A 16,771-nucleotide genomic window follows, 5' to 3' on the forward strand; every position below is an offset into this window, starting at 1 on the left:
CTCACCTGACTGGCATGACCTTCTCTATGTTCTGCTGTAGTTCTTTGATCTCTTCTCGTACCTGCTGGGGCTTCGTGAAATGACCCATGAAATTGAAATAATCCTCAGCATAGGGTCGATGAACAGCTGGTGAATAGTTAATACCCAATTTTTGTAAAAACTCTTGGTACGTAATGTGCCCTCTTCCCTCAGTGTCGTACCTTTAAAAAAGAAAAGGCTCCTCTCAGCAGGCGTTAGGGGGTTCTGACCATTTCTGCAGTATTTATAAGGAGCTCATACTCCAGGTGCCCACCACACCCAGTGTGCTCTGCAGACCTACTGCATCACCTGGGAGTCTCACCTGGGAGTCAGAAATGCAGATTCTCAGGCTACACCCCATTTTAACAAGACCTTTGCCCAGGTAGATTCATAAGCATGTCAGAGTTTGAAAGCTTGAATCAACAGAATGGTCACCTACATGTGGCCTGCCCCAAGAGAAAGCAATCGCATTCATTCACCTGCCACTCTGTTGGAAACAGTTGCAACTATCGATAATTAAAACCAACCCATTCATTCATTCAATTGTTTTTTATTGAGCCCCTACATGTAAAAAGAACTGTGCTTAGGTTTAGAAGAAAATCCTTCAAAAGGCACATTCACTCTTAAGACTTGAATAAATGAATGCCACTTGATTCAAGGGTGGTAAAATTTCCCATTTTCTCTTTGAAGAGATGGCAATTATATACAAGGAACGAAAGAGACTAGTAAGGAAAACAAGATAAGAATTATGCTATGTACCTTTTATGTCCTTTTTCTATTATTGGGATTTTCTGAATTTTAATTCATTAAAAAAGGCATAATGGAGGGTTTTTATCTTCCAGCATTATTTAAATAGAATAGAGTTATTTCAATAAAATTCTTAAGGCAAATTGCCAATTTTCTTTCAAGGAAAAAAAAAAGGATTTATTTTTACAGGACGACCTTGGCCTTGATCTAATCAATAAAATGGCACTTACGGGTGTGATTTTTCCCAGATGAACTGGAACTATGAGGTGTTAGACTACTGAAACACTTTTGCAAGCCTAATTCTTCTGTGATGCTGCTGTGTGGCTGTTTGAGCAAAAGCACAAACGGGTTTCCTTGGCGAAGCAGCACTTTCCTCTGACCATTCGCTCACCAGATGCTGAAGGAAGGACAGGACAGCCAGTAACACCCCGTGCCCTTGGCCACTGTTTCAGATGACTAGGGCAGACATGGCTTTCTTGTCTTCAGGGGGTGGGGTGGACCGTAGAGGCAGGGGCGGGGGAAAGAAGTGGGACAACTCTTCCAGCTCGTGCTACCACCTGGAGAGGTACGCAGCGTGGGCCTGTGGTGTTTTCCGTTGTTATTTGCCACCCAAAGGTCTACCACCTCCTGCCAGCTACCCTACTCCTTGTCTTATCTCCCCTTCCGGGCTGCGAGTTTCCTAAGGAAAAGCTGCACCCTACTTATCTTTATGAACCACTTTCCAGTGCCCAGCGACGTGCAGAGCACAAACAGTGTTACCAACAGGCTTGCTGAGCTAACAAACGTGAAGAAAGTGCATTTCCAAGGAAGGACTGCCCTCCTGGTGTGTTATTCTCAAGAGATTACCAAAAACAAACTAAATCATGACACTTGAACTGAATGAAAACACACTTGTTAATTACTTCATTAATAAAGATCATAAACATTCTATTCTCATCACAGAGGAACAGAAGACCAGATTGCATAATTGCAACTGAAATATTGTTATGAATGTGAATAATAAGAGAGTTAATTTGGCTTACATAACCTCACCCTTCATTATATAATCCTTTGTGTAACATTACAAAAAATCAACTTGCCTGTAAAGGTTGAATTTTAAAATGGTTCAGCAACAGATGTGCCAGGAAAAATGTGCACATAAACAGAGGATCCATAAAATCCTGCATTTGCATGTGGCAATGGCCACCAATTTATGATAAAATCAGATTACTCTGCCCATTTATTGTACACACAGCAATTGAATTGTACATATGATTTGATTACATTCATGTCTATTGCTTTACTTTGCTGAGAAAGGCTTGGCCCCTCGTGCTCAGTCTAGGCTCTGGATTCTAATATGAACAACAGAAGCATCTTCTAGAGCCACAGGCCCCAGAGTTAAAGGGCACAATCAGAGGATCCGGAATATGCGCGCCCCCCCCCCGCCATGACCTTGATCATGCAGCAGAGGTAGACATGGGGCCTCATGCAGTTTGGGACATAGGGGTTCTCTCTGTACTATCGGGGAAAGGGTCTGGAGGTCTGGACAGCTGCTTTTCAGAATGGAAAGAGCCCACCTGTCCTGGCTGGCTGCACCTGACAGGCACATTCAGTAAACCCTGAGGGAATCCCAGAAGATTAGATGCCATCTGCTCCAAGTCCGCATTGAGCATTCAAGTTCCTCTCTAAACTCCTCCAACAAGCGGTGGTCTAGCCTTGGATGAACCCAGGCCAGGATGGGGAACCGGCCCATCCAAGATGGCCCCCTATAGCTCTAGATACCTCTAGTCAGAACACATGCTTAACACTGAGCCAAACAGCTCCCCGGCGGGCAAGCTCCAAGCTGCACCCTCCTTTTGTCTCCAGCCCTCCTAAGCCTTACGATAGTGTCCCACTAAATCTCTTCTATGCTAAGACCCTATTCAGTAAACCTTTTCAAATCTGTTCCAACCTGGAGGCTCTCCGTGGCCAGGGGTGCCACCAGCACAGGCCCAGGAGCTGCCCCTGCGGAGCCAAGGAAGAGGTGCCCGAGCTCCTTGTCAACGGCGAACCCCGAGCCATCCTCCCATGAACCAACTCTCACACCAGAAACATTTCACATGGTCTTTTCTTTTTGTACGTGAGTACTGATAGGCAACTCACTCACTATCCAATAGTCTCAAGGAGTATGCATAAAATGGGGGTAAATTCTCTCCAAAACCTTCTATCAGATCATTTTTATTAGCTGATTTTACACAACTACTATCTAGACTGATCTTTCTGGGATTGCGGCTTTCCTGTTTAGTTTTCTCTTCTGTGACTTTTTATAATACACTCCCCACTTTGTGGTTTTTCAGCAAAATTTGCTTTGGAGCCACTGTTTCTATTGCCACAGGTTCTTATGCAGAGAATAGTACGTTACATACTTTAGAGAGGCATATAATTGGGACACTGAGGTGAAAACAGCTGACTTCAGCCTGGTGGGAGGGGGTTCCTGAGGCTGCGCAGCACACTGGTGAGCATCCCCCTGCGGAGGCCTCCTGGAGCCCAGGAAGCGCCCTGGGCAGGGGCCCTGGTCCTGGGGCTCCCGTGCCGGGGCTGGCTGAAGGTCCCAGGTTCTTCTGATGGAAGCTGCAGCCTTGTCCTCCCACATCTCCTTCCTCCCACCTTCCCTGAGGCTCTGGGTCCCTGCTGCTCACCTAGACACCTGTCCCCTGCCTTTGGGCACCTTCTCCTGGTTAATGACCATTTTTTACGACTCGACTCCGGCGCTGCCTCTCCTGGGCGTCCTCCCTCCGTTACCCACGTGGCTCCCCCCGCACGGCTGCCCGAGCGGGGGACGGGGAAGTGAACGGATGGATGGCCTTCCATCTTTTACTTTCTCCTCAGCAGCCTTTCCCCAACTAAACCAAACAGAAGGCTCCTGGCAGCTGTGCTCACCAACCCTGCTCTGGGTTCAGGCAGCACGTCTCCCTTCACAGCAGCCTCCTGGCTTCCGTCCATGCGCCGCGAGCCACTGGCCCAGGCGCTTCCTGCTCCGTCATCCACGTGTTCCCACGTGGTGCAGCTATGTGGGCCGCGGGCTGCGGGCCTGCCTCTAGCTGCCTGGACCCTGCCTGGGCACGCGGAAGCCCCTCCTGAGGCGACGGGGACCCAGGCTGAGAGCTGATCCTGAACCACTGCTTGAAGGCCCTCTGCCAGAAGAGGCGCTAGGCCCGCTGCAGGTTTGGGGTGAAAAGGGGTTGAACTGCGGGGTGTTGAGCCACCGAGAGCCAGGGCTCAGTGCAGCCGAGAGCAGTGTGCTCCGCAGGTGCTTGAGAGTCGGCGCCTCAGTACTGAGCGGGGACAGTTTTCTTCTTATCTATGTTCTGCCACATTTCCTAGTTTTGTCTTTTCGAAAGAGCAGGGCCTTCCTGGACTCCTTGCTTTGGCCTACCCAGTTCTTGGGGTCCCTTCTCTTCTGCTGACTTGGACCTGCCCTAACTCCCTGCCCACCCCCGTGCTCCCCGACTTCCCTGGGGCCTGTTCTCGGGGTACATGCTTCGCCCACCCTCTGAGACGGCCCTGGGGGGGTTGCCAGTCCTGCTGTCCTGCCATAGTTTCAGGTCCCAGCGTGTTGCCACGGCAACCGAGAGGGCCCCAGTGCCTGAAGGACACGCTGCGCGGCTCCCCCGACCACGGCTCGCATGCCTCCGTCGTCACAGAGAGGCGGCTTTTCAGACCATGAGGGTGAGGGGACTTGTCGTCAGCAACCACCACTGAGCGGGCCGGGGGGGTGAGCCTGGGGGGCCCGGGAGGCTGAGGGCACTGCGGCTGGTAGGATGGACCCGAGTCCACCCCCCGAGAGAGCGCTTCCTGCTTATCTGCTGAGGGGGTGCCAGCTGGTCAGCTCACGGCTGCCTTTTCTTGCCCTTCGTGCTCTTTCGGATTTTCCGAGTCTTCCAAAATGAGCGCGCGTTAATACTGTAATCAGAACAAACTGTCACACCGACCTTAACTTTTTGCTCCTGTGTTTTTAGTGCTCCGGTGTGGCAGCCGCCTTCCAGGCCTTATGTTCTGTTTGGTAGATGACCGAGCCCAGAGGGGCCAAGTGGCTGAGAGGCCAAGGCCACGTGGCTGTCAGGGCTGAGCAGTGGCTGCTCAGAGCACAGCCCTTGGCTGGCGGCCGTGCGGCCACCTCGGACAGTCTTCGGTTTCTGGGCACGACTCGCCGCGCGCAGCCCGGGCAGCTCCTTGTCTCTCCTCAGGCAGTCACCACAGCCGGGCCCCTGAAGGCTAATTTTCGCTTCCTCCCCCCACCTCCTAGCAGCCCTGTCCCCGCACGGCAGCTAGGCTGATCTTTCTAGAAAGGAGGCCTGTCCATGTCTCCTCCCTGCCAAGCCTCGGCCCTCAGGGCCCCGCTCCGCTCCCGCTTGTCGCAGCCCTTCATGGCCTGCCTCCCGCTGGCGTGCGGCCTCATCCCCCGCCCATCCCCTGCTCTCTACACCCTGGTCACTCGGCCCGTCCAGCAGTCCCCAGTACAGCATGGCCCTCTGCTCTTTAGGCTGGCTGTCTGTGCGGTGGCTCCTGACCCCACACTCAACTCGGCCCCCACCCCCACCCCGGGGCTGCTTCCTGAGGCTCTGCAGAGGAAGGTGCTAGATCAGAAGGGCCAGGGCAGAGCCGTGCTGTTTCCTGTGGTGCCTCTGGTGGTGGCAGTGGCTCCTGCTCAGCGCAGCAGCTGGGATTCTAGCAGCTTCTGTGAAGTGGCCCAGGGCATCTGTGGCTTTGGGCTGGGCTGGCTGGTGGGTGCCAGCCCATGATTGGTGACAACTTCCTGATCTCCAGGAAATACTGTGTTTCCCTGTGCTCCTCCAGCCCTGGGGTTAGGGAGCAGTTTCCCGATCTCTGGGTAACATCCCCACTCTCGGCACCTGCAGTCCAGAGCAGCAGCAGGTTCCTGGCCTCTGCGTCATGCCACACTTCCTTGTTCAGACAAAGAGCTCTTGGCGGTAAACATCAGGAGTGGTTTCTGCCCTCCCTGCCTGGACACCGGTGCTACCCTCCTGGAGTTTCCTCTGCCACGGAAGGCCACAAGCGGCAGGGAGTGGTATGAGCCCCCTTCTCTGCGTCTTTTTCATCCCAGCACACACCCAGAGGCTTCTCCCAGCCTCCCATGCTGGCCACGTTAGTGGACACTGGCCAGCAGAACATGGGCACAGCGATGGCCCCATTTCCAGGCCTGGCCCGACACAGCTGACCCTGTGACCCTGCGTGCTGTTTCCCCCCACGTGCTTGCTGGACATAGAAGCCCAGGGGAGGGCGGGCTGCCACTGGAAGGAGCCTGGTCCTGAGCGAGCACGTGGGTGAGCTGCCCCGCACCCAGCCTGGGCCATGACCTTCTGCTGGGGTGAGCCATTGAGATGCCCGTAACCACAGCTGGCCTCCCCCAGCCCAGTCATACACCACGGGGCCAATTCCAAGGCCAGCTCAAAGTCACCCATTCCCGAGCCATGGAAACCCCCTCAGGGACCGCTGCACTGTGAGTGTTCCTTTACAAGGAGCTCTCTTCTCAAGATCGCAAAGCAAACTCCTTAAGTGTCCAGCCTGGGTTCCCAGCCCAACAAAGACCCACAGAACCAGGAAGTTAATAAATGATTGCTGAAGAAACAAATGAAAAGGATGGTTTGTGAAACACAGGGAGTGGTTCGTCCGTGACAGGTGCTGTGCAGCACTTCCCCCGCTTTAGTCAACTGAATTCCACGGTGACCCCAGGGGTGGGCTCCACTTTGAAGATGAGGGGTGCGAGGCCCAGAGGAGTCACGTCACTCGGCAGAGACCACTGCGCTGGAGGGGCAGGAGCCACGCCCGGGCATCCTGCTGCAGAGCTCCCACCTACCACTTGCCATCTGTGGCTGCGAAGTTAACCAACAAAAGTGGACCAAGTTCTGCCCTCAAAAAGAGTTTCAAAATAGGGTAAGATTATGTACATTTTATAATAGTAATAAATGTGTAAAGAAACTTTACACCAAAGCAATAGCTGACCATCAGAACATCTGTCTGCACTGAAAACGGAAGGACACTTGGCCTGCCCTGAAGAGGAGGGCTCAGTGTGCCCTGGTTCCCTGCGTGGCAACTTGGTGAGCGCATGTGATGCCAGCACGCGCTCAGGGGCTTGTCCTGTCCCACCCTTATGTGACGGCATTCTCTTGATGGGCCCGCCCCCAGCCCATCCAATCGCTTCTCTCCCTGTGGTTTCCTCAGTCATCCTCCTAAGGCATGCCTTTGTTCACCTCCAGCCCCATTCAAATTTCATGGTCTCCAAAGCCTGGAAACAAGGACCAGCTAAGGGGACCGGGCCTTCTCTCCCTTTCTCTGCTGATGGAGTGACTCAGTGGTGTTCCACAGGTGACGCAGTCCTCTCTACTCAGTGCCCTCCTTCCATGGCTCCAGTCCCTGAAATTCTGTTTCAGCGCCATTTCCACCATAATGCATCCTGATCCCCAATGGCCCCCAATACTCCTGTATTTAGCTCCTGCACCCCTGCCTTGTTCTCTGCTACAGAGTCCACATTGTGCTGAAGCTATTTGTATGACTGCTTCCTGTCCTCTAAAAGACTGTCAGCTCCCTGAAGGCAAGAACCATATAGTCACCTCCGAATTATCCCAAAGGTCCACAGGGTGGGCGATCCACACATTTGCCTGCTCTATGAGGATCTTTTGATAACTCAGTTGAAACTACGAATTCAATCTCCAGAAAAAGAAAATGGATAGGGAGTCTAAATTGGCCCTGTGTTGGAATTGATCTAAAAAAGAAAGAAGGATTTTGTAAGAACTTCAAGTTGCTTTTCTAAATTAGACACAAAACAGCCCACTTAATTCTAAACTCGGCCAACATTTCAGCTTCCACTTTGAACAGATGAAAAGCTAAAAAATCACACAAACTCTTTTGTGAGCTTGCCTCCTGAGTGGACGTACAGTATTGGCATACCATCCCTGGGGGATGCAAGAAGCAGCTGACATATAATGAAGAAGGAAGTAATTCAAAAATGGGTCTGGAACTTGGAAATAAACCACATTGTTAGTGCACCTTGAAACTTAAGACATCTACACAGGGAAAGCACAACTAGAGGCCTGACTCAAAACAGCTAAATCTAAAATACATTTTGAAAAATGTAACCAACCTTAGATGCTATTTTCAGTTTAAGAGACTCTTGAGAAGCTACTCAAAGTTGCCAAAAGTTCGGTTATTTTCTTCCAACAAATTACTTTTCTATATAACCGTTGTGCAGCATTGATTTCCATTTTTAGGCAAAGTGGAGACACATTTTTCCTTTATCCATTGCATATCTCTCTGCTGAGCTAGTTATATCAGAGCCAAATCTTTTAAGAGTGACTTAATTAGTTCTCTAAAAAAGTAAAAGCACGGCTTTGAACTACTGGTTCCTGGAACACAAATTCAAGGGTAGCACTATTGGTGAGTGTTCCCTGGGATCTTCTGGGGTGTAGTGTCTTCGCCTCATCTACTTTTTATGCAGATCAGGAAAACAGGACAGGTGCAACCCAATGAAAACCATTCCTGGCCCCCACCTTCCCAGAGGAGGGATAAAAGATTTGAGCTGAAGGTGCTGCAGCAAGCCACCCAAGGCTGGTGAAACAGAGAAGAGCCAATATTCAGATACCACTTACCTCATCCAAAGCTTTTCAAATTCTCTTGGTGTGAGAGGAATATCAAAACCATAGAGTGCGTTCTTTATATCCCGTCGTCGAAGAATGCCGTTGCCCTCATTATCAGTTTCGATAAAATTCTACAATATCAGAAGGTGGGAATTAGTAACATAGAATTTGTATCTACCTCATGGTGTTGTATAAGTTGTTCCTCATATTAACTATTGAAAACTCTTTGACTATCATAGTGGTAAATTGCAGTAAATATTGGTGCATTTCACCCTCCAGGTCGGGCTACCATCCACCATTCTCCCCCACTCCAGCCGCATGTCAGGCAGCAGTGGGGCCTTCAGTCTAGGATCCTGCTGGAATTTGATGGTGCCAAGGTGGGCTATAAGGACCTAGTCCACCAAAATCTGGGCCTTTGTGGAATTATTACTGATCACTGATTTTGATCAGCTCCTTCAAATCACAGGTGGAAGGGCAGATCTGAGGGCAGTCATTCTCCTAACCCCCCTCAGGGAGAAGTAACAGAGCAGTCTTCAAGTGTTAGCACCTATTTTTTTCCTTCCTGTCATTTCCCATTCCCAGTTTGGGAGCAAAAACAGTTTAGAAAATTCACAAATTGACGGCTCCAGTCCTCAACAACAACAAACCTCCTAGCAATCCAAGGAAAGTGGAAGAACTAAATTCCAGAGTTACAAGAACAAAATAACCAGAAGTCTCATTCTAAATAAAAAATTGCAAAATACACAAAGAAACAGGGAAGTATGGCCCACCCACAGGGAAAAAAATAGTCAGAAACCATCTCTAAGAAAGCTCATAAACTGTAACTATTAATCAAAGACTTTAAATGAACATTCTTTAATATGTTCAATAAGCTAAAGGAATCCATTTACAAAGAACAAAAGGAAATTAGGAAAACACTGAACAAAATAAAGAGATACACATTTAAAAAGGAATGAAACAAATTGTGGAGTTGCAAAATACAGTAATTGAAATGAAAACCTCTTCAGATGGATTCAACAGATTTTAACAGGTAGAAGAAAGGATCAGCAAATGAGAAGATAAGACAACAGAAATTATCCAGTGTGAGGAGCAGAAAGAGAAAAGAAAAAAGAAAAAGAAAAAAAATAAAATAAACAGAGCCCAAGGAACCTGTGGGACATCATCAAATGTACCAACATAGATATTACTGGAGTCCCAGAAGGATGAGAGGCAGAGAAAGGGAAAGAAAAAAACTATTTGAAAAAATAATGGCCCTGAACTTCCCAAATCTGATGAAAGACATGAATATACCCATCTAGGAATCTCAAAGAATGCCAAGCTAGATAGACTCTAAGATAGCTCTACCAAGACACATTAGAGTGAAATTGTCAAAATCCAAAGATGATTTTGCAAGCAGCAAGAGAGAAGCTACTTGTCACATTGGCAGGATCCCCCAATAAGATTTCTCATCAGAAACCATGGAGACCAGAAAATAGGAGGATGGCATATTTATAGTCCCTAGAAGAGAGAAAAACAACTTTCAACCAATAATTCTATTTTTGACAAAATTATCATTCAAAACTGAAGAAGAAATTAAGGCACTTACACTTAAACAAAAGCTGAAAAAGTTAATTACTAGAATACCTGCCCTACAAGAAATATTAAAGGGAGTCCTCAGGCTGAAATAAAAGGACATTAGACAGCAACTAAAGCCATAAGAAGAAATAAAGAACATTGGTAAATGTAACTACTTAGGTAAATATATAATCCTGTACTATTGTATTTTTGGTTTGGAACTGCTTCCCCCTCTTCCCACAGTATGACTTAATAGGCAAATGTGTAAAACAACATTATAAATCAATGTTAATGGGCGTGCAATGTGTAAAGATGTATTCTGAGCCAATAACATTATAAAGGGGAAGGTACAGAGATATATAGGAGTAGAGTGTTTGTGTTCTACTAAAAATAGGTTGGTACTAGTTGAATTAGGTTGCTGTTAGTTTAAGATGTCAACTAGGACTCCCAGGAATATGGCAGACCAGAAAGACATGAGATTCTTTTTTCTTCCAGAAAACAGCTACAGGACAGGCAGAAATAGCCTGGAAAAAAATGTTCTAGGGTTTAGGACATGAGGGATAGCCTGGACACCACCCAGAAAAGAGGGGGCAGAGGAAAAGAATCATGATGGGAAAACTGTGAGTTAAAAGCTATAGCTGCTGCTGCCAGTATCTTCTCCTACCCTACAGACAATTTCAAATTCTCAGGCATCAGGACCAGTGGCTACAGACAAAGAAGGCCATAGGGATCCACCTCCCTAGGAAATGGGAAAGAGAGGTACACATAAGGTTGACAGAGTTTTTGACCCACAAATTTGGTCTGCTGTGTCCCACCAGCCCTTCCAGGTGAGGTGGAACCATGCCATAGTTTTCTCTGGGAACTGGCATGGGACAAAAGAGATCCAACCCTCTCAATCTACTAAGACTGGTTGTTGAGGATACAGAGAGGAGTGGAATAATTTCCTGCCCAGGAAACGAGAGGGGGCTGCCAGCAAAGGATGGAGAACAACCTATGAGAAAGTTTGAATTACAAGGCTCTTAGCCTTCAGGCAGGATCCTCTATCACATCGATCCAGTCCATGGTGCAAGGAACACACTCAGACCAGGCTTTGAACAGAGAGGGTTGCCAAAGAGCACCATCTGATGGTGGACCAAGGAAGTTCATGTGAGGAAATTAAAGTAAATACAGGAGGGTTTTTCCAGCCTTTACAACCTCCCTCTTAAACCCTTGGAAGTGGGTTTGCAATTCATAACTGGGTCCAGAGTCCAGATTTGAGCAACTAACAGGAACAATCCTAAAAACTCAGAATAGATTGAACCAGGAATCAAAGAATAACAGTAATATACAGCCTCCTGCCACTAAATCCCCAGGAAAGAGAGAGAAATTGAGCATCTGAGTAAATTCACCATCATAATCAGATGCATAGACATCAGCAAAAAATTATAAGCCATACTAAGAAAATAGAAGAAATGGCCCAAATGAATGAATATATTAAAGCCCCAGATGAGACACAGGGTTTGACACAACTAATCAAAGAGATTCATACAAATTTCCAAAATCAAATTAATAAGTTGAAAGACGATGTGACTAAAGGGATAAAGGACATCAAGAAGACATTGAGTGAACACAAAGAATAATTTGAAAATCTGAATAGAAAAATAACAGAACTCATGGGAATGAAAGATAGGTGAGTTCAAAAACACATTAGAATTCACCTGTGAAGCCACCTCAGTGGTCAACCACCACACCAGGGAACCGAGAGTGCCTACAACTGCAAGCAGGAGAATCCCATCCATCAGCCATGTGGGATCTAAGCCCCCTCTCAATACAGAGGTGGAGTGGACACTGCCATCCCAGGGTCCACAGGATGGAGGAATAAAATATGGATTAGAGTGGACTTACTGGTACTCTACTATAGAACTTTTGTGACTCTAGCAATGGAAGAAATTGTAGCATTGATATGGAGACAGTGGCCACAGTAGTTGCTGACAGCAGATAGAGGGAAAAAGAGATGTGATGTGGGTGCATTTTGGGGACTTGGACTTGTCCTAAATGATATTGCAGGGACAGATGCTGGATATTACATATCCTGCCATAACCCAGTGAATGGACTGGAGGAGAGTGTAAACTACAATGTAAACTATAATCCATGCGGTGCAGCAGTGCTCCAAAATGTATTCACCAAATGCAATGAATGTGCCACAATGATGAAAAAGGCTGTTGAAGTGGGTGGAGTGTGGGGGGTGGAGGGGTATATGGGAACCTCTTATATTTTTTACTGTAACCTTTTTTGTGACCTATGTATTTTTTTAAAAAATACAATTAAAAATGAAAAACAAAACAAAACAAAAAGACATACAAAAAACCATATGGGATAGAGCAAAGACAATGCTGACAGGGAAATTTATAGATCCTAAAGGCCTATACTGACAAAGAAGAAAGAGCTAAACTCAAAGATCTAACTGAACAACTGAAGAAACTAGCAAAAGAACAGTGAACCATTCTCAAATCAAGCAGAAGGAAAGAAATAACAAAGATTAGAACAGAAATAAATGAAATTGAGAACAAAATACAATAGAGAAAATCAAGAAACCAAAAACTGGTTCTTTGAGAAGATCAGTAAAATTGACAACCCCTAGACAACAAAGTAAAAAAGAAAGAAGATGCAAATAAATAAAATCAGAAAGTAAAGGGGGGGGGGGGGGGAGTTACAACTGACCCAACAAAAATAAAAAGGAACATAAGAAGATATGATGAGAAACTGTATGCCAACAAACTAGACAATCTAGATGAAACAGTCAAATTCCTAGAAACGCACAAACTGCCTACACCGACACTACAAGAAATACAAGAACTTAACAAACCAATCATATTTAAAGAGATTGACTCCGACATTAAAAATCTCCCAACCATGAAAGGTCCAGGACCAGATGGCTTCACAAATGAATTCTACCAAGCATTTCAAGAAGAATTACCACTAAGCCTGTTTAAACTCTTCCAAAAAACTGAAGAGGAGGGAAAATTACCCAATTCACTTTATGAAGCCAGATACCAAAGCCAGATAATGATACTACACGAAAAGAAAATTACAAACCAATCTCTCTAATGAACATAGATGCAAAAATTTTCATCAAAATACTTGCAAATAGAATCCAACAGCATTTTAAAAGACTTACATACCATGACCAAGTGGAATTTATTCCTGCTATGAAAGAATGCTCAACACAAGAAAAGCAATTAATGTAATACACCACATAAAAAAACGAAAGGGAAAAAACCACATGATCATCTTGATTGATGCAGAAAAGGCATTGACAAATTCCAGCATCCTTTTTTGATAAAAACACTTCTAATGATAGGGATAGAAGGAAAATTCCTAATATGATAGAGGGCATATATGAAAAACCCATAGCCAACATTTTATTCAAAGGAGAAAGTTTGAAAGTTTTCCTTCTAAGATTGAAACAAGAAAAGGATGCCTACTATCACCAGTGTTATTCAACATTATACTAGTTCTACTAGTATATACATTATACTAGAGCAATTAGACAAAGGGAAAATAAAGGCACCCAAACAGGAAGTGAGGAGGTAAAACTCACTATTCATGGATGACATGATCCTACATTTAGATAATTCTGAAATGTCTATGACAAAGCTACTTGAGCTAATAAACGAGTTCAGTGAAGTGGCAAGATAAAAGATCAACATGCAAAAATCAATAATGTTTCTATACACTAGTATTGAACAATTAAAAGAGGAAATCAGGGGAAAAATTCCATTTACAATAGCAACAAACAGACTAAAATATCCTGGAATCAATTTAACCACAGAAATATAGGATCTATATTCAGAAAACTACAAAAGTTTTAAAAGAAATCAATGAAGACCTAAACAAATGGAAAGACATTCTGTGTTCATGGACTGGAAGACTAAATATTGTGATGATGTCAACCCTACCTAAACTTATTTGTAGACTCAATGCATACCAATCAAAAATCCAATAGCCTACTTTACAGAAATAGAAAAGGCAATTACCAAATTTATCTGAAAGGGAAAATGCACCCAAATAGCCAAAAGCATTCCCAAAAAAAAAAAAAAAAAAAGTGCAATGTGGGAGGAATTTCACTGCCTGACCTTGAAATATATTACAAAGCCATGGTGGTCAAAACCACACGGTATTGGCATAAAGATAGACATATTGATCAGTGGAATGGAATTGAGAGTCCAGAAATAAACCCTCACTTTTATAACCAGTTGGTTTTTGACAAATCTACCAAGTCCACGTTAATGGGACAAAACAGTCTCTTCAACAAATGGTGCTGGAAGAATTGAATATCTATAACCAAAAGAATGAGAGGGGACCCCTTCTCACTCCCTACATAAGAATCAATTCAAAATGATCAAAGACCTAAATATAAAAGCCAGGACCATAAAACTACTAGAAGAATACATAGGGAAACATCTTCAAGATCTTGTGGTAGATGGTGGTTTCTTAGACCTTAGATCCCAAGGCAGGAGAAAAAATAGGTAAATGAGACCTCCTCAAAATTAAACACTTTTGCACTTCAAAGGACTCTGTCAAAGGATGGAAACGTAGCTGACACAGTGGGAGAAAATATTTGGAAATCACATCCATGATATACAAAGAAATGTTACAACTCAACAATAAAAAGATAAATGGCCCAATTAAAAAATGGGCAAAAGTGAATAGATTTGTCCAAAGAAGAAATACAAATGATAAAAAAAACACACATAAAAAATGTTCAAAATCACTAGCAATTAGGGAAATGCAAATCAAAGCTACAAGATATCCTTTCATACCTTTTAGAATGGCCACTATTAAGAAGACAGAGAACAAGTGATGGAGAAGATGTGGAGAGATAGGAACACTTATTCACTGTTGGTGGGAATGGAGAATTGTACAGCTACTGTAGAGGTTTGTTTGGGAGTTCTTAAAAAAGTTGAATATAGATTTTTCACATGACCTGGCAATACCACCACTGGCATATTCCTAGTAGAACCAAGAGCAGTGACACAAACAGACTTCTGCACACCGATGTTCATAGCAGCATTTTTGAGTATTGCCAAGATGGAAACAACCCAGCTGCCTATCAACAGATGAATGGATAAACAAACTGTGGTGTAAACACATGATGGAATATTATGCAGCTATAAGAACAAATGAAGTTGTGAAGCCTATGACAACATGGATGAACCTTGAGGACATTATGCTGAGTGAAGCAAGCCAGACACAAAAGGATGAATACTGTATGACTGGGCTATATGAACTAAATACATCATGTAATCTTATGGGCTTAATAATTTGAATAAGGGTCACCAGAAAATAGAATGAGGTTAGAGAATGGAAAGCTGAGGGTTAACCTATGCAGAACTGGTGAAAAGGATGTGTGTTAATCTTTGGAAATGAACAGAAAAGATGAAAGTGAACATAATATTTGTAACTAGCAATGCTATTATATGGGTATGACAGTGGCTGAAAGGGAAAATCTAAGGTCATGTATATTACTAAAAGGAAAGCTAAAAAAATGTAACATGGACTGTATAGCAGAGTAAAACCTCATATGAAATATGAATACATATAATATTGCATATAAGAATTGATTTATATTTACAAGATGTTAATATCAGACAAAAAAATCATGTTATATTAAGTGCAGAAAACCAGACACAAAGTATAAAATTTATAAAGATGAAATTAGATTAGTGGTTATGTAGGGCTGGGGGAGGACTGCTAAGGAGTGTAGAGTTTTTCTTTTTGAAGTCATGAAATTGTTCTAAATTTTTTTGTGGTGATGAATGCACAACATTGTGTCTATATTAAAAGCATTGATTATATACTTTGGATAGATTATATGGTATGAAAATATATCTTAATAAAACTGCTTTAAAAAAATAAATAAATGTGCAAGAATAGCCAGAAATAGCAGCTATGTACAGCAGAGGAAGCATAGAGAGACTGAGAGGTAATGAATTTTTTGTTTGTTTGACTTATTATTATTATTGAAATAATGAAAATAGTCTAATAATGATTGAAGTGATGAATGCACAACCAAGTGATTATACCAAATACCATTAATTGTACACGTTGGATGAAATATATACTTTATTAATACGTATCAATAAAATGATGTTAAAAATGTTAATTATATTCACAAAGGTGACCATTAAGAAAATAACTAAAAAAAAAAAAAAGAGAGAAAAGGAAAAAAGGGACTCAAAGTGGTATACTACAAAGAAACAACTAAGTACCTGCATTACTCCAGTAACGGAGTAATTGCAGTGGATTTTTAGACTTTACACTAAAAACACAAGCAACAACAAAAAATAGCACAACAATGTAAACATAATTAACAGCACTGAAATATATATCTGTATGTGGTTAAAAGGGGAAATGTTAGTTCATATATATGGCAATACATTTTTTAAAAATCCATGAAATTGCACTATACAGTGAACTGACCACTTGAAAAAGAAAAAAATAGATAATGGACTTTATCAAAATTAAAAACTTTTGTAAGGGGAGCCAATGGGCTCAGTGGTTGAGTGCCGGCTTCCCACATACAGTGTTCCAGTTTCAACCCCCAGCCCTGGTACCCAAAAAAAAAAAAGCCATAATAAAAACTTTTGTACATCTAAGGACATTATCAAGAAAGTGAAAAGACAACATATAAATGGGAGATAATATCTGAAAAACACACATCTAACTAGGGTTTAAGATCCAAAATACATAAAGAACTCCTACAACTCAAGTAAAAAACAAAAACAAATCAAGTAAAAAAGACAAATAAGCCAATTAAAAATGGGCCATGGATTTGAAAACATTTCTCCAAAGATGA

At 43.8% G+C, this 16,771-nt stretch overlaps 1 protein-coding gene across 2 annotated transcripts in view; it reads right to left on the minus strand.

Moving 5' to 3' along the window:
• The window catches only part of EFCAB6 (EF-hand calcium binding domain 6), a 294,900-nt gene that overhangs the window by 68,847 nt on the left and 209,282 nt on the right, over positions 1-16,771 (minus strand). For both annotated transcript variants that reach the window (XM_071219103.1, XM_023588220.2), the window contains 2 exons: positions 8,391-8,509; positions 6-200 (listed from right to left, as the gene is read on the minus strand). In XM_071219103.1, the coding sequence (XP_071075204.1) occupies positions 6-200; positions 8,391-8,509 (314 nt within the window). The remainder of the gene's footprint in view (positions 1-5; positions 201-8,390; positions 8,510-16,771) is intronic.

The sequence above is a fragment of the Dasypus novemcinctus genome, chromosome 12 (assembly GCF_030445035.2).
Source record: "Dasypus novemcinctus isolate mDasNov1 chromosome 12, mDasNov1.1.hap2, whole genome shotgun sequence".
Taxonomy (NCBI): Eukaryota; Metazoa; Chordata; class Mammalia; order Cingulata; family Dasypodidae; genus Dasypus; species Dasypus novemcinctus.